The sequence below is a fragment of the Centruroides vittatus genome, unplaced genomic scaffold (genome assembly GCF_030686945.1).
Source record: "Centruroides vittatus isolate TY-2023 unplaced genomic scaffold, ASM3068694v2 contig_1215, whole genome shotgun sequence".
Taxonomy (NCBI): Eukaryota; Metazoa; Arthropoda; class Arachnida; order Scorpiones; family Buthidae; genus Centruroides; species Centruroides vittatus.
In genome coordinates, this window is record NW_027120777.1 from 998,949 (window position 1) to 1,022,037 (window position 23,089).

At 27.9% G+C, this 23,089-nt stretch overlaps 1 protein-coding gene across 1 annotated transcript in view; it reads left to right on the forward strand.

Annotated features, from left to right (window-relative positions):
- LOC136987129 (uncharacterized) overlaps window positions 1-21,453 on the forward strand; it is a 53,818-nt gene extending 32,365 nt beyond the window's left edge. Inside the window, exons 14-27 of the mRNA XM_067284805.1 lie at window positions 12,642-12,754; window positions 13,340-13,421; window positions 13,521-13,573; window positions 13,660-13,756; window positions 15,715-15,831; window positions 16,328-16,416; window positions 16,491-16,636; window positions 16,883-16,995; window positions 17,079-17,181; window positions 17,931-18,088; window positions 18,171-18,259; window positions 19,302-19,445; window positions 19,529-19,688; window positions 21,051-21,453. Of these exons, the coding sequence (XP_067140906.1) occupies window positions 12,642-12,754; window positions 13,340-13,421; window positions 13,521-13,573; window positions 13,660-13,756; window positions 15,715-15,831; window positions 16,328-16,416; window positions 16,491-16,636; window positions 16,883-16,995; window positions 17,079-17,181; window positions 17,931-18,088; window positions 18,171-18,259; window positions 19,302-19,445; window positions 19,529-19,688; window positions 21,051-21,128 (1,542 nt within the window). The 3' untranslated portion in view covers window positions 21,129-21,453. The remainder of the gene's footprint in view (window positions 1-12,641; window positions 12,755-13,339; window positions 13,422-13,520; window positions 13,574-13,659; window positions 13,757-15,714; window positions 15,832-16,327; window positions 16,417-16,490; window positions 16,637-16,882; window positions 16,996-17,078; window positions 17,182-17,930; window positions 18,089-18,170; window positions 18,260-19,301; window positions 19,446-19,528; window positions 19,689-21,050) is intronic.
- The last annotated feature ends 1,636 nt before the right edge of the window (window positions 21,454-23,089 follow it).

The following is a 23,089-nucleotide window of genomic DNA, read 5'->3' on the forward strand; positions in this document are numbered from 1 at the left end:
GAGCGCTTCTTAACAGGAAACGTTGATTTAAATACATTTTTCCTCTAGTTCTTCAGTATTTCCTGATCTCGAATTATAAAGAATTCATTGAAAAACATTTTAAATATGCTTATTTAATTTTCAAACCATATATTTTTCCTATGGGCCTACACAGAAATTAGACACATACATAAATACATACGCTGAAACCTGTGTAAACCGAAATACCCAATATTTTTTCCGTTTTGAAGGGGTTTTTGTTTTGTTTTTTAAACGTAGAAAATCGCATTGTTCCGAAGAATTTTTAAATTTAGACAAGTTTCCGTTTTATTCAGGTTCCATTTTAGACAGGTTTTACTGTATTTTAATGAGAAAACTCATAAGATTGAGAAGGAAAGATCTTATTTAAAAAAAAGAGATGAAGATTGAACTTTCGTGTTTTATTTCCTCGTTTAAAGTATAATGTATATAAAGAAAGTATTATTTTTTATAAAAATAAACCGAAGTTTGATTGATAGAATTATCTAGGACTATTCAAAATGCTTAGAATGCAGATTTGACTAAGTTTTAGTGCCAATGGCCACAATCAATTTACTGTAATTTTAATATAAAAGGTTGATTCAAACTGTTAACGAATACAATCCTGTTGTAGCATAACATTAGTACAACCTGCCTAAACGGAAGGAAGCCATTTTCTATGTTAAGAAAAGAACCTGTTCAAAAAGGAAACCTGCCAAACCGGTAAAAATATTAGGTACCGTTCGATTCAGGGTTACGCAGGTTTTACTGTATTAACGAGGTCCTTCAAAAGCCAAAAGAGTCGTGGGCCATTTATCTTTTTGATGTTCCCATTGTATTAATAAACAAAATGGAAATACAAATTGTATTTTATTCTTTAAATAGTAAACGTTTTACAAAAAATTAGGGTTTAGGGTGGAACGAATGATTTGTAAGAAAGGTTTTTGAGGACTGGATAAATGGTTCTTCTGCTAGCCCTCCTATGATAAAATATGGCTCTTAATGATGATAAAGTTCTATATACTACATAGAAGATTTCACTGCTCTTCTCTATATCTCTATATATTAATAGTAGAGTATCCATTTAGAGTGCTACCCAATCTCATCTACTTGAATCACCCTCTTCCTCTCTGATGTGCCCACTAGTGGACGAGTAGATAAAGCCACCGAATTCTGTGACTAGATGGCTAGTCAGGTGGATTTTCTCGAGCTTTCTTCACGTATCTAACACCTAAATAGGAGCCAGTTTTCCATAGAAAATTTTCCTAGAAGGACCCACTAGGTAGCTCTTCCAATTGCTGGGTGGTGTTATATCCATAATCCAATTCTCACCTTCCTTGCAGTATCGAATTTTATAACCTAATGTCATTGTTTTATAATTTTATTAATGACCCAACAGTTGCCGAGTGGACGGGTGCGAACCCACGACCAACACTTATATGGGTTCGCATCCGTCCAACAATCTGGGGATTTCCGGGTTTTCTTCACACCTAAATGGGGTCAAATTTACCCATAAAAATGGCACCCCCTCGATAAATGGCAGGTAAACAAACAAAATAATTAATTAATTAACTTTTATGTGTCAAACGATGTGTTTTAAGACAGAAGACTTAACAAAAAGAGGGAGTAAACTAATCTCTTGTATAAAAAAACACTTGAATTTTTAATTAATTTGAATTTTTTAACTCACGATTACTCATTAGTCAACGATGAAAGTAATGCGAAAGGTGTGTGTGTGTGTGTGTAACAGTAGAGAAAACTAAACAGCAATTAAAGTTGGAGACCTTAATTGGTACTTGTAAATACGAATACCGGTACTTTCCCGCTATAACCTTACCCTTTGTAGGCCATTGCTTAAGGCATTAATCGCGCTTACTTTCAAAGAACATCGAACGTAATTAATACGTCAAATAAATTCGCTTTAAATAGTTTAATTTATTTAAATATATATTATAAATTAATTATAATTATCTGACACTGAGAAAAGTCATATCTTGAACTTAAAGAATATAGCCCAAGCTACTACAATTTTGAAATTGCACATCTCGTTTGTTTGTTCGTCTGTCCGTTTTATCAGCGTAATAATATACGTAAAACGTTGTTAATTTAACGGTAAAGGGTGTCAATTTTGACAGGACTTTACAGATTTACCTATAAATTTATAAAGATATACGGAAAGTAGATGTCCTTCTAAGTAATTACTCCTTGTATATTTTATAGTCTCATGATGCAGGAAATGAAACGTGCCAGGAAAAGAAAGATAGCGTGTTTCAATGCTATTGTAGGCGAGTAAAGTATTGAGCAGTGCCCAAATTCTCGAGGGTTAAAGACATTTCTAAGCGGTTCTCCTTGGAAAAAAAAAACCAAAAAAGTCAAATATTCAGTAGATTTATAAGCGATTAAAATAATATCTTCCATTAATCTATCTACTTCTTAACTACTAGAAACTTAATTTTCTATATAATTCTTTATATATAACACATTATTTTAACTTTAAAGCTCGTTATTATTATTATTATTATTATTATTTAAAAAAAACGGTTAAATTTAAAGCTGGCCTATTAAAGAAAATATATCTATGGCTAAATTTAGATAAATTTCTGTATTTTCTAAATTAAATTATTCAGTAAATTTAACTTTTATACGGTTTCGAAATAATGAAAATGTCGTATAAAATTCTAATTAATTTTTTTATCTCCTTTAAAAGTAGGTCTGATTCTTATTTTTACACAGGATTTTAATTGTTTAAATCTAAATTAATTGTAATTATTTTCATTAACTGAATAATTGTAAAACAGCAAAAAAAAAACTGTAATTATAATTAAATTAATTATACATTTTATGTAAATATTTAGGCCTAATAATTAAACAATAGAACTTCATAAAAATAAAATCTATATAAAGGGGCTTAAAAATTATTATTATTATTTTTATTAAATATTCTTAATAAAAGTTAAATTTTCAATATTCTGTAAACCTGTTAAACTTATAAATTATATTATTTTAATATTCTGTAGAGTACTTTTGATCCCTGACATTACTTATCACATAAACTTATATGTATAGAATATAAATAATATTAAAATTTAACTAAATAACTTATAGAGTTATAGATAATATATATATATATATATACTATAGACCTGTATAGAATTACAGATAATGTATAGAATATGTATTTCATAGACTGTAGGCCTATAGATTTACAGATAATATCTAGAATATGCATACTGTATAATTTACAAAAGTAAAATACAAATTTTTATAATTGATTCTTGTGTTGGCTCTTATCTGAATAATTCTACACACTTTAGAATAATAATAATTAAATCCCGCAATAGGGCCTCCGCCCATTGGGGTCTTCCAGTTAGAAAGCGGTTACATGCCCACACTTTTCTAGAATTATAGATTAGTCGAGGAGGTCCATATCCATAACCTCCTAAATGACGTTCTAATATACTTTTGTGATGTATAAGAGAGGGATTACACTACTGGGAAAGGGAGAAAAGAAGGATTAAGTCAAGAAAGAAGAACCAGGGGTGAAATGGTCAGGTAAGAACACATAGAATACACGAGCACCCACCGATTTACAATGTGACTGAGGTATTACACACAGTTTCTATGATAAATATGAATGGCGGTAGATGTAGTTAAGATAAGAAAATATAATATGTTTTCTATGTTATTACATTAATTTGATTCTTCTGATAGCATCTAAATTCTAGATTAAAACGTAGAACAAGAAAGGAGAATTTTAGAAGATTTCTAGAGACTTAGAAACCTTCTAGAAAAGCAACAAGCACTGATTTTCATTAAAAACATCTTAGGTAATGATAATGATTAAGAGTTTTTGAAGTTTACTTTGGTCAGACAGCCGAACGTGCGATTTATGCATAAAAATAACTCCTTTAAACATCACGCAAGTCAGTTTAGAGAATCACAAAATAGTTATTTTTTCCTCAGAAAATTATGAAATTCTCGAGAATATTACATTATAATTAAGAAGTAAACTATACAATTAGGTAAATAACTTATCTATATTGTATTTATTTTATAATTGAAATGTATAATGCAGCTGTTTGTAGTATGAGTTGATACAGGCTTATCTGAATGATGTTAATGCGTTAGCTTTTATGGTATATGGAATATAATTAAATTCGGTATGACCTTTTTTTAAGTGTTGCAAATGTGAGGAGCGTGTCAATTTAAAGACGAAAACGAATGAAAATTATATAAATTTAGGCATATTTGTAGCTCAGAATCACTCAAGGTAGAGTCGTAGTTCTAGATTCAAGCATGTAAATTAGAAATTATTTTTTAAAAAAATACATTTAAACATGGGATGTAAAGTAAATTCGAGGGTATAGAAAATTATTGCTTGTTTATTTTAAATTTTCCAATAATTATACCTTATTTTAAACTATATTTATTTTAAATTATCTTCGACTTTTTCCCTAAAAATACCCTATAAAGTTGGAGGATGTCTTTAAACTGTAAGGATTAAAAATAGGGAAATTTTTAAATAAAATTTCTTCTTGATTAAATCTTAATTTAAATATAAATAAATATCCAAAAATAAGTCTATTTACTTTCACATAACTTGCGAAAATCTTGAAATGACAACATTACTCATGAAAAGATATTAGAAAAATATATTTTTCTTTCTTTAAATTATCTTTAAAATAAATTATTAAATAACCTTGACATATTGGTTATACATTAAAGAGGTTTAATTTTAGTAAAAGTATATAAACAAAGATAAATTTTTATTTAAAAAAAAATATATATATATATATTAGAGAATTATTTAAACATTTTAAATGAATTTTTATAAAAATTTAAATTGGAAAAAAATTAATTAAATTATAAACATTAATTATTTAGTTTAATTGTTATGAGATAACAATATGCAATTTTTTTAAATTCGATTTTATTTGTTTTTACTTGAATATTTTATGAGATTTTAAATAAAAAATTGTAATGTTAAAGAGGGGAGTATTATGTCTTTGACATTATATTGAATAATTCACTTCACATAGCTTACAAGAATGGTAACATCTGGTGTAAGTTATTTTTAAGAAATTATTTTATTATATTTTATTCTGTCACAGGTTGATGACTTTATTGTTTTCTATCCTCCGTGATGTTTGTAAATACTGCTTAGGATTTGTATCCTTCCACTATACTGTCCCACTACACTCTTGTATTGAAGTTGTTAACTTTCTGCAATTACAACAACTGTGTAAACAATTCTCAACAAATTTCGCGTATTATTTTTTATACTTTCTCATACGCTCCAAGTGGTCAGTAGTCAACACCGTAGTGGGATTTCTTCACTTATTTATTATTCTCTTTCTCATCTTCTCTCGCCCCTTTTCCTTCCCCTCTCTCTTCCTCTCTCATTTTCTTCTCCTCTCTCCTTTTTCTCACCCTCTTTTTCCTTTCTCCTGTCTTCTTCTCCCTTTTCTCCTCTCTTCCTACCTCTTTCCTTTTCCTTCCCCCTCTCCCTACCGTTCCCTCATTTTCTTTTTGTATACAGCTTAGATCTTTGACTAGGCTCTACCCCTTAATAATAAGTCTAATGAAAGTGCTAGGGGGAGAGGAAAAAGAAAAGAAGAAGAGAGAGAAAGAGAGGAGGGAAGGAAAGAAGAGAAAGAACAGAGAGGGAAAGGAAGGAAAATGGGAGAAAAAGAGAGAAAGGGAGAGGGAGGGAAAAAGGGAGAAAAAGAAGTGGAGAAAAAGAAGAGAGGAAGATAGAGGGAAAGAAAAAGAGGAGAAAAAGAGAGGGAACGGAAGAGGGGAGAAGGAAAGGAGAGAGGAAGAAAGGGGAGAGGAAGAAAGGGGAGAAGAAGAAAGGGGAAAGGAAGAGAGAGGGGAAGGCAAAGAAGAGAGGTAGGGAGAGGGGAAAGAAAAAGGAAAGAGGTAGGAAGAGAGGGGAAAAGGGAGAAGAAGACAGGAGAAAGGAAAAAGGGAGAGAAAAAGGAGAGAGGAAGAGAGGAGAAGGAAAGGAGAGAGGAAGAGAGAGGGGAAAGGAAAAGGGCGAGGTAGGGAGAGGGGGAAGTAAAAGGGGGAAGGTAGGAGAGTGGGAAGGAGGAAGAGGGAGAGAAAATGAGAAAGAGAAGAGAAGGTTCCACTATGATACTAAGCTCTAAATAATAAAAAAAAATTGTAATCATAATTATTAATACCAAATTTTACAAAATAACAAAATGAATATTTAAAAAATCTTATTCAGGATTATAATTTTTATTTCTTTATTTTCTAATTATAAGGAATTTTTTAAAATTTAATTTTTAATTTTAAAAAATAAAATAAAATAAATGAAATTCCACACATTTTATTAATATCAAATGTTTTTATTTAAATTTTTACGAAAAATGTAAACAAAAATTGTAATTATTAATTATTAATTTTTATAAGATGACGTAATAAAACTTTATTTTATTTTATTTTAAATTTTAAGTTTTGTTTTGGTTTAATTATTATTTTCTTTAATTAAAATAAAAATTTATAATTATTAATTATACATTTTAGAATTTTATGAGATGACTTAATTAAATTTTTTAAAATTTAAATTTTTGAATTTGAAAAAAACTTGAGAGGGCGTAGTTATGTTGATTTAAAAATTGTATATAAAGCTGGAAATATTGAGAAATTTCTTCTTTTTTATAAGATTCGGGTGTTTTTTACCCTCTAAAAAACAGTTTATTTTAAAATAATAGAAATTTTATTCGTTTTTTAAACTTTCTTTGCTTAAAATTCAGGTAAATGTATCTTAATTTTACTGTTTAAATGTATCAAATTTTATTAGATAGTTGGATGGGCGCGGCGCGACGCGACGCGACGCGACGCAAAGCGTTCGGAATGTTCGTAGTTAAAAGAAATAAAATACGAATTATTAATATAATAATTAAATTTATAAATAAAACTGTTCGGATTATGTATTTTTAGTTAAAATTTATAAAATTTTTAGTTATTTACGGAAATAAAATACTTTAAATTAGTTTTTATTTTTCGGGCCGCGACAAGAAGCGATGAGATACGCAACAGTAGAAATATTATTACTTAAATATATAAATTATTAATGTCAGAATTAAATTTACAAATCTAAGTATTTGGATCTTATTTATGATTCGTTTTATAACCGTTCAACGACCTTTAATTGTTAAATAAATACATAACATAAGCATATTATGTCGCAAACACCGCGTTAAAAATTTACTTATGTTCTAATTTTTTTTTTTAATGTAAAAATATATTTAAGGACTCGACAGTGTAATTTATTCGTTTTATTCGTTATTTTAAAGTTATTTATATATTTTAAAATGAGAAAAGTAGATTAGAATTATAGTTTATATAAGCGCGCGATGCGAAAATGGCGCGATGGACCCTTGTCAAGGACAGCGTATGTATTAAAAATTTAAATTAATTTATTTTCTTCTTAATTTATTATAGACATTTGTATTATTATTTATTCATAAAGACGAAGTTAAAACATATTAAAAATAATATCGCAATTTTACGCGGGATTGGAAGAGCGACGGCGCGCGATTAGTCAACATGGCGGAAGGCTAGTGATATTTCTACCCTTTTAATTAAATATACTTTGGTTAGTAATTAAATACTGTTACTTTAACACCGTAGAAAATTGCTTAAATAACTAAATAAATCCGAAAGTAACATCATATTAATATTTACATTTTTTTCTTCTTGGAAATTAGAACAAAGTATGGCGCTAAGTCAATATTTACTGTGGAAGATGAAAACATTCTTCTGTTAATTTATATAAGATATATTCATTTACATTATTGTATACTTTACACATTATTCGGCATTTTCTTTGTGTAATTTAAGTCATATAAATTTAATTAATTACACCTGTTTTCTGTATTTACATAATATAATATAGGCTAGTTATCTTTATTAAGGCGATAATAGCGATGAAAGAATTTTCTACACTAATCTTTTATCTCTTCAATTATTTAAACACAAAGTCGACTCGAAACCGAGCGTTATAAATAATTGATTAAGTGTTGAAGGTCTCTAATTAATTATTTGACAGGTTTATAAAGGACTTAGACACATTCCACTACTTGAAACTTTTCATTATAAACCTCCCTTAACGTGTTATTTTGAAGCGAAATTTTGTAAATTTAACTTAAAATCAAGCCATAATTTTCAATTTATCCTAACTTTTATCTGTTTAAAACTAAACATTTATGAAATTTAATGTGATAAACATTACGGATATTTAGTTTGCCTGGTTTCGTTACGCTCTTGAAATATTTATTAGTGTTACTAAGTGATGAAGTGAGGCGATAAGAATTATATTTAAAAAAAAAAATTTCCACGTAATTAACTAGAGAGCGAGTCAAAATATATTCTAAAAATACAATCAAGAACCTCTCCATATTTTGTACTCATGAGAAATATAAATGTAGGTCCTTTTCAAGACACATAAGGCCCCTTTAAGTATGTGGCTCAATGTCTCTCACACCTTTAAAGCGTGCAGTGTTTAACAAGTTAATTAACTACGAAAACATTACGAGTGTTTTATACTGTTTATTCTCACATTTTTCCTTATTTATTACACTTTTTATTTATTTAAATAAGTTCTGTAACATTAAGTGCAACACCCGGATTTGTTTACATTCAAAAAACGTTGAGGGGGAAGGAAAAAACATTACACAAATTTGCTTTGCTGCAACGTTAAACCGCGGAAGAGTGACAAAAGGTCGATTTACTTTCCACTAGAAAGGATGAAAGGATTTAAGCAATTGTTACGTCACGTGACGTAACGCATATTCGCTTACGTCAATTTACAGCTTCCGAATTCCGCCATTAGATGGCGGGAGTTTTGGGGTGAACGAACGTCCTTCAGCGGCGCTAAAAATTGTGTCCCCGTTTACTTGTGAAACACTTCCATCAAATAAGCTTACGAGGATAAGATGTCACACCATTTTTCTGTTTGTTTCATTATTTTTAATCCGTGGCTGTAACAATAAAGATATAAATATAATCCTGCAGATAAACTAGGATCGTTTGTTAGTTTTCACTACTTGATAAAATTGATGTTAAAATATTTCAATGTTTTATTTAAACATCGAAAATTAAAAAGAAAAAAAAATGATTAACGTATTTAATTCTTTCGATTTAGATCACTATAATAATTAGGTCAATAATTTTAAATGATTAAAATTATAAACATAATTATAGAATATTTATTTTAGTATAAGTCCCTAAGCGGCTTTTGCTCTCGATTTTCCATAAATTGTGAAAAATCACTACATTTTAATTCCATTTTCCTTGTTTCCACAAACTACTGAAAAATCCCTATATTCGGATCTCATTTTTCCCTCGATTTCCCACAAAATTACCGAAAAATCCCTACACTCGAATCCACTTTTTCCCTTTCAATTTTCCATAAACTACTGAAAAATCCCTACATTCGAATCCTATTTCCCCTATCGATTTCCCTCAAAAATACCGAAATTCCTATAAATTTGGATACCATTTCCTCCCTTTTTTTTCGTCATGTAATATTCAGTTGCTTAATTTGGTTTGTAACTTTCGTTTCCTGTATATTTTACAAAAGTAAAACAACAAAAAAAAAAAAAAAAAAAAAAAGAAAGAAACAAGCGAGAACGTCCTTCAACCCTAGTTCACTTCCGATATTTGGATAGAATAACAAGAGAAGGGGGGAAGGGTTCAACAGAGGATTGAATGGCTGGCAGTTTTTTCATACACACTCACTAACCTTCACCTGTCACGGAAGGAGTGGTTTGCAAAGCTGACGTACCCGTTAAAGTTGCAAATGACGTCAGATTAAATGAAACTACAAACTGACAATTCTGCTGACACTAGGTAAATTGTTTTCAACGTAGTGAAAAAAAAACAATTCCCTATGATTTGTTAATTAAATAATTGAAAAACATTTCCGTTTATGCAGCTTAATAATGATTATTCTTATCTAATATAAGTGCTAAAGTATGAATCTATGTTTACTTTATACGTTAAAATGGTAATAAAAAATATATATATATATATAGCGTAGCGCTCGCGCGAATGTTCGCGTCGCGTCGCGCCGTTCGCGAGTATAAAATTTAAATATATCTTACTTTATTTATGGCTCTTTATATAATTTAAATACACATATTTTTCAAATTGTAACAGAATTTAAAAGGTTTAATGCTAAATTAATGAATTATTTTATTAATATTATATGCGCTCGAAGCGCGAGGCGACGCGATGCGAAAGACTGAATGCGCTGTTACAAAAACATTAAATAAATATTATTTTATTATTATTATTAATATGCAGAATTAATTCGAAATTAAGTAAAACGTAAATTAAACATTAGAATTTTAAAGTTTCTTATTTTATTATTATTATTTTTTACATTAGTTTTGGCTTTCAAAATTTCAGTTTCCTCATATTTATTGTATTTTAAAAAATAAATAATATGTATAGATTTCAATATGCATTTAAATTACGAAAATTATGTAAAAGATAATGAAATAAAATTTTAATTTTATTTAATTTATTCCCTAAAGTAGTATTACAACTTACTGAAATATACCCATAAACGACGATAATTTCACAGTATATCTAGCATAATTTCCCTAAAAATTCCCTAAGAAATTTTTCCCTAATTTTAATATTAATTTATTCCCTAAAATGAAATCAGATCTCAGTAAAAAAAATACACTCATAAATGACGACAATTTTACATTATTTCTTCCCTGAAAACTTTCCTAAAGATTGAACTCAATTGTAGGAAAAATTAATTCTAATTAAATTATTTTCTTATTAATATATCACAAAAATTGAGTATTAATAAAATATAATCATAATTGACGACAGTTAGGTCTAGTGTTTTTTTTTAATTCCCTAAAAATTACACCGATTTTAGGGAAATTTTTAATTTCGCTTGGTTTTTTCCCTAATTTTGTTTTTTTCCCTAATTTGGTTTTTTCCCTAATTTTAATTAATTTATACTCTAAAAATGTAATTATATTTTAGCAAGAGAAACTCATAAATGACGACAACACAGTAGATCTAGTGTTTCTTTTTCCTTAAAATTGCCCTAAAATTTGAACTCGATTTTAGGGAAAATTTAATTATAATTAATACATTCCGTAATTAACATATAACATTAAATAGTAATAAAATACTCATAAATGACGACAGTAGATTTAATTAATATTTTTTAAATTTTTCTCTAAAATTTTTTTTTCTAATTTTTATTAATTTGTTCCTTAAAAATGGAATTAGACCTTAATAGACCCGTAAAATACGACGGATTTCCAGTAGTCCTATTTTTTTTCCTTGAAATTTCCCTCAAAAGGTAGCACTAATTTTAGGGAAACTTTTAGGGAAATGTTACTAAAATGATCAGAAGACACGAAAATTTTCATATTTTAGGATAAACGGAATTAAAAAACGTCTGGAATAAAATTAGATTATCATTAAACAGACCACATCGACAGGATCGCTTCACAAGAGATCATTAAAAAGACTTATTTTTTTTTTCTTCTGTTGATTTCCGCGCATGAGTCGTGTTCCAGTTTTTAACTATGTAATATATTTTCGAATCTTTTTTATCCATTTAAACTAATAAATTAAAAGAATAGAAGAAGAAGAAGAAAAAAAAACCAATAATTCAAACAATCGCTCCCAAATATAGACATTTATTAAAGGAGGACGCCTCTTGTTTTTCCAAGATTTATCTTTAATTATCTCCGATTTCATTTTAACTAGTAATTAATTAATAATATTTTGAAACTTTGATTAATTTGTATATATTTATTCTAGTATGGATCCGGGATTAGTGTACTTTCATGTCACCATTAATGTCATCGACCTATATTCCAGAGTCATCCTTAGATAATCACAAGAGAGGACAGGAAAAAAACTATTAGCTAGATGACATACAATAAGAATGTAAGAATAAATTGCTTTTCTAGATAAATATTTCACAAAAATATTGAGTAATTACTTGAAACAATTTAATTCGAGTCTCCTAAATCCTGGTTTTATCTTCTTACAACAACCCCTTCCCCCCTACGCAAAGGATGGGGTTTTGCTGATTGCATAGTTTCGCAGATAGAAAAATAAACTGGTCGCATCCTCTTAAATGAAGTGCCATCACACGTAAACAAATTTTATTTTTTACTAAATTATGTTTACAGCGAGCTTTAAAATCTTTAAAAAAACACACGAGAAATTAAGCTTAACAATGCACCGTTTTGGAAGAGAGCGAGAGCATCTTTAACACACACACACACATACACACACACATATATATATAATTGATTCCTGCACCAATTCTTGCATAGTTTCCAGCTAGATCTGTAGTATTTCGGTTACCGGAAGGTGGGCTATTTACTATTCTGTACGATTTCCAAATGATGTCAAATGCAGACTGACAGAATCTGACCTTGAACGTAGCTAGTTTTCACAATCAAGCAAATGGGATACTAGACCTTCGAAAGCTCCACCTGCTCTACAGCGTGGTTGGTTCGTTTGTACTTGGATGGTTTCCATCTTTTCCAGCTACCCTTATCAATAAATTGGAAACAGAGAAAACTAGGTGTGAATGACACAGAGACCTTCAGGTTAACGCACTGGCCAGATCTATATAAACTGAGGATTCTAGCTTCCGAAACCATTTTAACATCAACAGGCAACCATTAATGGACACTATCGATATATTGGCCTGGTTCTTCACCATCCTCTTAGCATTGTTAATATATAGGTAAGGATAAATAAAATATCTCCTAATTAAGTCTTAAGTTTAACGTACTAAAACAAGTAATTTTTATATAATTTTATTTATTAAGATATCATAAAATTGTAATAAAAAAAAATTATGCAACGTAGTAGCATATTCAGCAATATATATATATTTTTTAAATATATATTATTATTATTTTTTTTAATGAATTAAACATCCGTTATGAAATTGGGGGTAAACAGCCTCGTTTGTTTAATTAAGACTTGGAAGGGTGGGGTTATTTTTTTAGTGTTTCTTTTTTAAATTTTACTAAAATTTAACTGCATATATAGTATATGTTACGTCTATAATGGTATTGTTGTTATAACATTATCCATTGTATTCATTCTGACCTTGTGCTCAGCAACTGTCTTGAGCCTTGACACAGAAACTACCTGTACTGAGTATGAGTAGGCTATGAGAGCACACTGTTGATCACATGCATCGTTTACCCCAGTCACATTTAGTGCGTGGTCGGATATTCTTTTTTTAACTACATACCTAAATATTCTGTAATTAGGGTATGATATAGTTAATTTTTTTCTTCATTCTTGCTGTTTTTTTCAGGGGATATCTTCTCAAACCTTTAAGATTTTGGGAGTTGCAAAATGTGCGAACCATTAAATCCCTTAAATGCACGTCTGCTAAAGTATGTTATGAGTTAAATAAAAATTCAAATTTTAATTATATTTTAATAAATTAACCGTATTTTGAGCTCATCTTCCATATATATTCTTTTCTTTTATAGTATTTACACGAAGCTGAATTACAGAATTATCTCCAAGTTGGGAGAATCTATGGGTGTGTTGTCGGTTAATTTATATAATAAACATATTAAAAATATATAAATTTTATAATTTATAACGTTAAAATTGTTTATTTTCCAGACGTTATGATGGTCAGATACCTGTATTAACGGTCGCTGACCCAGATATACTGAAGCAAATTTTGGTCAAAGATTTTTTTATTTTTCCAAACAGAAGAGTACGTATGGCTTGTCAGTCCTTTAAAATAAAATAAAATATTATATTTTTCCTCCTTAAATATTAATTCTTTTTTTTTTCTTTTAAATATTTTGAAATCTTTATAACTACATTACTAAATCCTTATTGCAGATTAAATATTTCGAAATGTCCTTACTACAATATTCATGTTAATTAATATACTTATCATTAGCTGTGTGAAATTTTATTTTATAACTGATAAACGATAAGGAAACAAGGTTGTTCTGATAGCAAATAGGGGGAAAAACATTAACAATTTTTCATTGTTAATGTTTAAATAATGCTAAACATCACCCCGCTGATGATAAACAATTATTATTCTCCTGTTAATTAGGTTTAAAAAATTTATTTTTTTAATGTTTTTATGCCTTAAAAACATGTTTAATTTACTTATATTATTATTATAAATATTAAAGTAATGATACTTTTCAATTTATAACTAGAAAACTGGTTACTTTTCTTCGTATCATCTAATGATTCTGCTTATTTAAACTTTCCAAATTAATTTAAGCTGTGTAATAATTATAAAAAATATTTAAAAAAATTAATTAACTTCTTCCGTTTATAATTTATTTAAAGTATAAATTATTATTATTACTATTATTATTAAATATATAAATAAAAATTAATTAAAATAATTTATATTTTAACTTAAATTAAGCACATTTAACTATGGACTTTTTTATCTTTATTTATCGTTATATAATTGATAAAGATGTGATAAATTAGGCTAAATCTCGACGAGTGTTAATTATGTTTACTTAATTCAGATATATATATATATAAAATTAGATTTTATTCTAAAATTTTTAAGCTGAATATTAAGTTTTATACGTGGAAACTTATTATGAATATTAATTCATAAGCTCTAGATCAGTTCTTCGTAACCTGGGGTTCACGAACCCCCCTGAGGGCGCAAAAATCTTTTATCTGAGAGTTGCGACATCTCAATAAAATGTGCCAATGTCAAAATTTAAGTGTAATTATACACTTAAACTAGATTTAGATGTTTTTATATTAATGAATGAGAGTGGAATGATTTCCTTTCTTAATCGCTTAAGCTGTAACTAAAGGGAGATAAAGTCACCCCTGACGTAGATCTAATACACGTGAGGAGCGACTTAAATCCCCAAAATCATGAACTCTAACCCCTTAAATATGGAGACAAATCTAAATTTAAAGGAGGGGTGTGCACGAGTATATTTTAAGAATTCGGTAGCGGCTAGAGGAAAAAGGTTAAGAACTACTGCTCCAGATTGATTATAAGCTGTGTAGATAATGAAAAATTGTAAATATTTTCAAGAAAATATTCAATAAATTTAATTTATATAAGGGAGAAAAAAATCTCGTAGATAAGAAATTAATTTATTTTAAACATTTTAGCTTACATTTAGATATTACATCACTCATTTATAAGCTAAATTCGTCATATTTGTCATATTTTTAGCAGTAAATCAAGACAGAAAATAGGAAAAAATAACATTAAAAAACAATCTTTAATTTAATAACAATAATATTATCCATTAACAAATTCATTTTTATTTATTTATTTATTATATTTAAGTTTTAGACACGCGTTATATACTTTATTATTGTTTAACGTTTCAATTGAGTTATTATCGAAATTTTCGCATAAAAAAATCTACAAAAATAGCTTTAAAAAAACGAAACTATAATAAAATATTGTGTAACCGAATCTTTTGAATATAATACAATTGTTTAGATCTATTAAGAGACTTTTATTCATTGTCTATTGTGTATAACATTATGGAGACTTCCGGAAAAACTTAACTTAAGCAACGGAACATGTCCACTTTTTAAATTTATTTTCAAATTTTTTTTAGCAATAAATTAATTAAATTTTACATAAATTTACATTGAAAATATATACGAAATTTATTATTTTTAATTAATTAATTAATTTTACTTTCGTTCTAGGACGTTAGATTCGGTGATGATGTGATGGATAAAATGGTTTCTGCACTGGAAGGTAGAGACTGGAAGAGAGTTAGATCCGTTTTATCAAACACATTTACTTCTAGTAAATTGAAAAAAGTAAGATTTAATTATCTACTTATCTAAATTTTACATAGGGATAAATATAGAAGGCATACGTAACTTAAAACTTCAATAACTTCTGATGTATACACGATAGAAATATACTGTATGCGGCGTATAAAAGCTTAAAAATTAAGTATTTATACGCTGTTTACTGCTAAGAGATGCTGTAAAACTATAATTCTTAAAGCTTTATTGCATCTCTGTGATCCATAACGCATCTTCTCCACGGTGCCATTTTCAACCGGCTAAAAAAATTTAAAAATATATTTATAAAAAATATTAGCGTTGATATATAAAAACTTTATAAATTAAGCTTTTATATGCCATTTACTGTACGCTTCTATCGCCTATACTTAAAAAGTTATTAAGGTTTAAAGTTATATTATTAAGGGGGTAGAGACTAAACAAAAGTATTAGCTGAAGAAAGGAAGTGAGTGTTAAATATATACAGAATTAATTCTGAGATTAATATATACATAATTCTTTACAGATGTTCAACATTTTAAACGATTGTATAACCTCATTGAATGAAAACTTAAGTGAAACAGCTGATACCAAAGCCACAATAGACATATACAAGTTAGTACACTACTTCTTATTTAATTATCAAAATTAAGTGATTAAATATTAATAATTGAATATTTAATATTTAGATTATTTGAATGTTATTCAGTCGACGTAATTGCAAGGTGTGTGTTCGGTACCAAAATTAATTCTCATAAAGATTCATTAAATCCATTTGTTCAGAATGCTAAAGAACTCTTAAGAACCGGAGAAACTTGGAAAAGTTTTGTAGCAGGTATATTAATTAATTAATTATTAATACAAGTTAATTAATTATAATTTAATATATTACTTTGACATTAAAATCGTCTTTGTAATTGTTTACACTTAATTTAAAATAATAAAGTCGCATCCGTATTTAATATAATGAGTTGCTATTTTGAATTTTATGTAAAAATTTTATTTTTAAAAAATAGAAAATAATTTAATTTTTTTAAATGAAATTTTATTAATGTTTAATTTTATTAATATTTAATTACAGTAAAATTTCCTCAACTGATGAAATTATTCAAAATTTCATTGTTTAATCCTGAATCCACTCAGTTTTTTCGAGGTTTTATACATAAATTATTAGCGAAAATGGAGAAAAATAATGTAAATAATAATTTCTTTATTACTTTATTTAAATTTTAATTAAATTTTTTATTTATAAATTAAACTTTCTTTTGTTCAAACAGCTGGAAAATAGCTTTCTAAAACTAGTTAAGGATACTCAAAAATCTGCGACCTTTAACGAAAGTTTTCGTAAAGAATTCCCCGAAAAAATAATCGAAAATATGGGTAAGTGTTAATAAAAATTGTTTATATTAACTGAATTTTTCTAGAATTTTCCAAATTTAGTACAATGTTCCTGTTCAATTTCTTTCAATTCCTCTATTTATACCCATCTCTTACGTAAACACAGGCATGAAATGTTCTTAGAACTTAATTTTTTTTTTTACTAAAAGAAATAATAAATAATCAATGAATTTAATTTTTCTTAGAAAAATTCTGGCAACGTTGTTGCTGGACTTTCCCGGATTCTTTATTGTTTTCATTCTTTAATAATTACTACCCTTACCTTTAAGTCTTTAGATTGATTGGGGGATATTAAAGGGTGGGCCATATCTCTCGAACTAATACTCCGATTTTCCTAAAAATTTCTGGAAACGTTCCTCCATTATACACAAATCTACGTGCAAAATTTCAGAAAATTTTGACAAAGGGCACGGGAGTTATTACGCTTTAAATAATCGTCCTCATATACAAAAAAATCCCCAATTTTTTTGCATTTCTCGATGTTTGAAGGTCTCCCGAGTTGAAAAAACGAGAAAAATCTTCGGGGGGGTTAATTTTTTTGACCGCCGGACATACTTCCCCTCTCGTATATAACATCCGGTAAAGTAAAATTGTGTAATTTTTACTATAAAAATTTATTTATTTTTCATGATTTTTACCGAGAAAAATGGCCTTGTTTAAATTAATTAGTAAAGACTTTTAACTGTTTATTATTATTACTTAATTAATATAAATTTATATACATTTTGTAGTCATGAGTGAAGAAGAATTGGCCGCACAATGCTGCGTATTCTTTCTAGCTGGTTACCACGCTACTAATTCAGCATTAGCCACAGCTATTTTTAGTTTGGCAGCTAATCCCGAAATCCAAGATCGATTATTTAAAGAAATCAAGGATGCTCCTCTCAATGTACACATTTTTCTCTCCGTTTTTCTTTCTTCTACTTTATTTTTTAATAAAAATTAAAATTAAAATAATTTTAATTTTATAGAATAATATCGATTACGACACCATTAACGAAATGAAGTATTTGGATGCTGTAATTGCTGAAACTTTTCGAATGTATCCTCCAACTATCAGGTAAATTAAGTGTTAAATATCCTTAAAAAATACTTTTAAAGACAAATTACTCAATAATTTGATTAGAATTTCTTATTTTAACGAAGTTTGATGGGTAATTTAATATAGGATCTATACTAATTCCTTATGAGGTTAGTATTGAAACGTGTTACAAGGTCTTTATTATAATTTAAAAATATAATAAAAATTATTAAATGGCTTACTGAAATTAACAGATAAAGCCTTAAAATTCATTGAGAATAATGCTATAGGAACTTGCATTATAGATCTACATAACAGTCTATTCTAGCAGCGAATATAACTTAAAAATATTATTATAATTTAGTTTTACATAATAAAAGGTAATAAATTTTAATCTTTTAATATCCATTTATTCAAAATTTAATTATATCTTATATTACACTGCATAAAATTTACAGTAAATGATATAAATATAGCTTTAGTATAATGAAAATTGCAGACTGTTTCGTTAAAATAATTACATTTTAACGACAAAATTTCACGAAATTTTACCATAACTTTCTATAATATATATATATTATAGAAAGTTATATATAAAGTGATTACTTCAATAGATACTAAGCCATTTGTAGACTTCTAGCTGAGTGTGTCAGAGTTTTCGAGGGGTGGAGAATTGATAAAAGGGTGTTAAAAACAATCGTTTTAGTAAATAAAATGCACATTTATTAAACTAAAATACAGAAAATTACTCGTGCTTAAGTTAAGAGGGGGTATTTAAGGATGGTTGGGGGCCCCGCAGTATTGTTTTTAGGGTACGAAAAATGATCGTTCCAAATTTGGTGTGGATACGTTGAATGGTATAGAACCCTTTAATTAGCATACATATCAATATATAATAAGATAGGTTAGCCTTAGGGGTGGTTGGAGTTGGGATTTAACAGTGTTTTCTCTAAGAATATTCGTGCCAAATTTGATGTGGATACGTTGAACCCCTTTACCTAAAATACATACATACATAAATTTAATTGACTTATATATATAGATTACTTTATTATTAAGATATGAATAAAAATTCTTTTAGAGTGGAAAGGAGAGCTGAATTCGATTATACAATCAATCAGATTGGAGTATCCATCAAAAAAGGCATGTTAGTAAGCGTACCTATCTACGCTATGCATCACGATCCAGAATGGTATCCAGAACCCGAAAAATTCGACCCAGAAAGGTAAGAATGGTGCCTAAAACATTAAAAAAAATTTAAAAATTTGAAAATATAATTATTAATACATTTTATATAAAATTTTATAGGTTCATTAATAAAAATAATTCAATAAAACCTTACACTTATCTCCCATTTGGTGTGGGTCCAAGAAATTGCGTTGGATTGAGGTTCGCTATGCTTCAGATAAAATTAACATTGGTCCAATTATTGGAAAAATATGAATTTAGGATGTGCTCCGAAACAAAGGTAATTAATTATTATATATATTTAATTCGAATTAATTTCTAGAAAAATATAATTAAAATTAATTGTTAATGGTGACAGATGCCTTTGTAAGAGGAATTAAGAGAAATAAATGTTTATTTCCTTATTAAAATTTACAATTAGTTAAGAAAGGGAGGAAAATTGTATGTTGAACTTCCTCCAAATTGAATGATATTTCAATTATCATAAGAGTAATTCGACCTAGAAATAAATTGATTCGTACTTGATCCTTTAAACATCATCGAAAAGTTTATAACTTTTCGAGTGGATTTTTGAATTTGTTAAAATCAATTTACAATCGATTTAAATAAATGTTTATCATCTAACATTTGCCATTGGTCGTGTTAAATAATCTGAACATTGAATCAATTTTTTACATGTTTGTCAAGAGAATTGATACTTTCGTACTGCCAAAGATGCTGTAATATACAAAGATATCTTTATTTTAAACGATTTATAATAAATTTTTATGCAATAAAATTATAAAATACGTAAAATGGCTACTAAATTTGAAATTTTATCTGTTAGCACATTCAATTTTTCTTCAAAAATCCACACTTTTTTTAAGCAAAGGACACGCTTCGAACTTCCACACTTACCTATGGATGTTCGAAGATTGAAGATGTTTCTTTTGCAATTTTTAATAAAGGAAATGTCATTTACAAGATTTTTAAGCACGTATAATTAATTTAAATTATTAGAAACACTAAAAAGATATTTTAAATAATTTAAATTTGAATTCAAAATTGAACACAAAGATTCTAAAACGTACTCACATCATACAATTTGCACTTTCAGTACTGTATTTACAGGATCAGATTTAACATATACTAAACGAACTACGGCTTAGGGCCTCATATTTTTAAATTTATTACTAATTTGTTATAAAAGGGCCTGTTATAGTTGAGAGCTACGAGTCTAAATCCAGTTTGGACAGTACGAATTCATGGTGTTGTTACAGGTATTTACAGCCTGTAACATTTATATATTGTTATGTACTTCATGTATTTAACAGAAATAACAAATTATATTATGGTATTTCCATGCTACACCTTTTATGGTAACAAGAGAGCAATAACACGCCGAATTCGTTCGTAGATATGAACTTTATTTGGCTTTGTTACGGTTTTTAGGGGCTTTAAGGGTAGTTGAGGGTGGAAAAATACTGTGGGGATCTTCACAGTATTTTTCCTACAGTATTGAAGTGTATTCATGGCAAGTTTAGTACATTGATGATACATTGAACGGTACAGAACCCTCTACCTAGCAAACATTTATGCATATTTTAACTTATATATACATATATATATTTAATATTTATTAATAAAGATCCTTTAATTTCAGGTTCCAGTTGAATTAAGAGCGGAGTATGGATTGCTAAAACCAAACAATATTTTCCTAAAAGTTAATTTTAGGGAATAATCAAACAATATTTTATAATGTTAAACGATTGCTTCACTGCCAGGAAATACATTGGATTGCGTTGAAGACGATATCCTGAAAAGTACCAAAGAATCTCAAAATCTGTGATTTACAGACGTTCATTACATTAATAGTATTATAAAGTTATATATATATATATATATATATATATATGTACGCATCTACTTAATATATTTTTATATCAAAGTGTTCATATATATCATTAAAATGCACAAAGTTGTTATCAATGTAAATAACATTAAATGTATCGTTACGACGTGATTATTCCATGTTCTATGATAAATAATGGTTAAATAATTAAAAAAAAAAAGATAATAAAATTAGTTATTTTTTATAAATTAAAATATGCGCTCATTTATTATTTTATTTTTAATTTAAATGAGTTAACACTTAAGCCAGTATTCTATATCCTACTAGAAATGTATGCTGCGAAACCTGTATAAGCCGGAATCGCGTGGTTTTGGCAGGTTTTCATTATAGACGAGTTATAGTGTGTTTAAATCAGTTATTAGACAAGGAAATGTCCGTGTGGATAAAACCACACTAAACACTAGTAATTGGTCGCGGGTTCGCACCTGACTAACGTGCTAGGCGGGTGGACTTTTTCCGGATTTTCCTCACGTGTTTAATTAACACCTAAATAGGAGGTAGTTTCGGGGGATTTTCTATAAGAAACTTTTATCCCCCTTTTGGCATATCGCCCACGTGTTACTTTACCATATCCCATCAAACTAAACCAAATATTTCTAAATAATAAGTAATTAAAATTTATAAATTAAAAAATAATTCGTAAATAAATGACCATAATTAATTGAAGACTGATGATTTAATCTGTTACAGTATAAAATGCAATTACGTCAATCGTTCTTATTGTTACGTAAACAACGAGCATACATTTCTTAAATTTCTGTGTTTTGTAATTATTTTATTTTTTAATTAAATAAAATAATTCAAATCAATAATATAATATATTTCATCTTATATACGAAAAAAAAACTGTAGCAATTACAGTAAAACCTGTCCAAAACGAAACCTTAAATAGACAAAAATATTCGAGTCCGGTTTACACAAGTTTTACTGTATTTTTTTCACAATTTGTAACGTTTAACGTATAAATAAATACAGTAAAAACCTATCCAAAAACTGAACCTGTATAAAAGGGAAAACTGCCTTCAGCTTAAACAGGTTTTACTGTAATTATTATATTTCTTTAAATTATATATATATATATATAAATGATTTCTTATAAGGAAGTTAATTACTTATACTTTTGAAACTCCTTTGAAAATTCGCAAATTTCATAATACTTGTAATTTAAATGAACTTTACACACGAAATTATATTGAAATATCTAAAAAAGTCAACGAACTTATCATTTAGTAAACTAAAGTATTCTGATTATTTCACTCTTTTGAAAAAAAAAAAAGGAATTTTTGCTGAATTAATTGCTGCGTAAAGTGTTTTAGTATGTGCTGTGTATTAAGAAAGTATGACTGATTTAAAAGAAGAAATTTCTTCATATTTATAGGGTGAATTGAGTGTTGGATCCCCAGAGGATTTAGAAATAAAATTTAAACTAAAAGAATTTACAAATAAACAGTACTTTATGGTACGCTTAATTTTTCTTCATTGTGATTACACCTTTTACATCATCCTCTCAGAATCTTCTCTGATCTGAAAGGATGATGTAAAAGTAGCATGTCTAAGAGGATGAAAATCATCCTGTTACATCATCCTCTTAGGCATGCTACTTTAGGCAGCCATCTCAGACATGCCGCTTATACACCATTCTTTCAGATAAGACAGAATTCTGAGAGGATGATGTAACAGGATGATTTTCATCCCCTGAGATGATGAAATGTCTTAGATTTTAAGCAGTGGCGTGCCTAAGATGTTCATCCTTTGAGAGGATGAACATTTTATAATATTTATATTCTTTT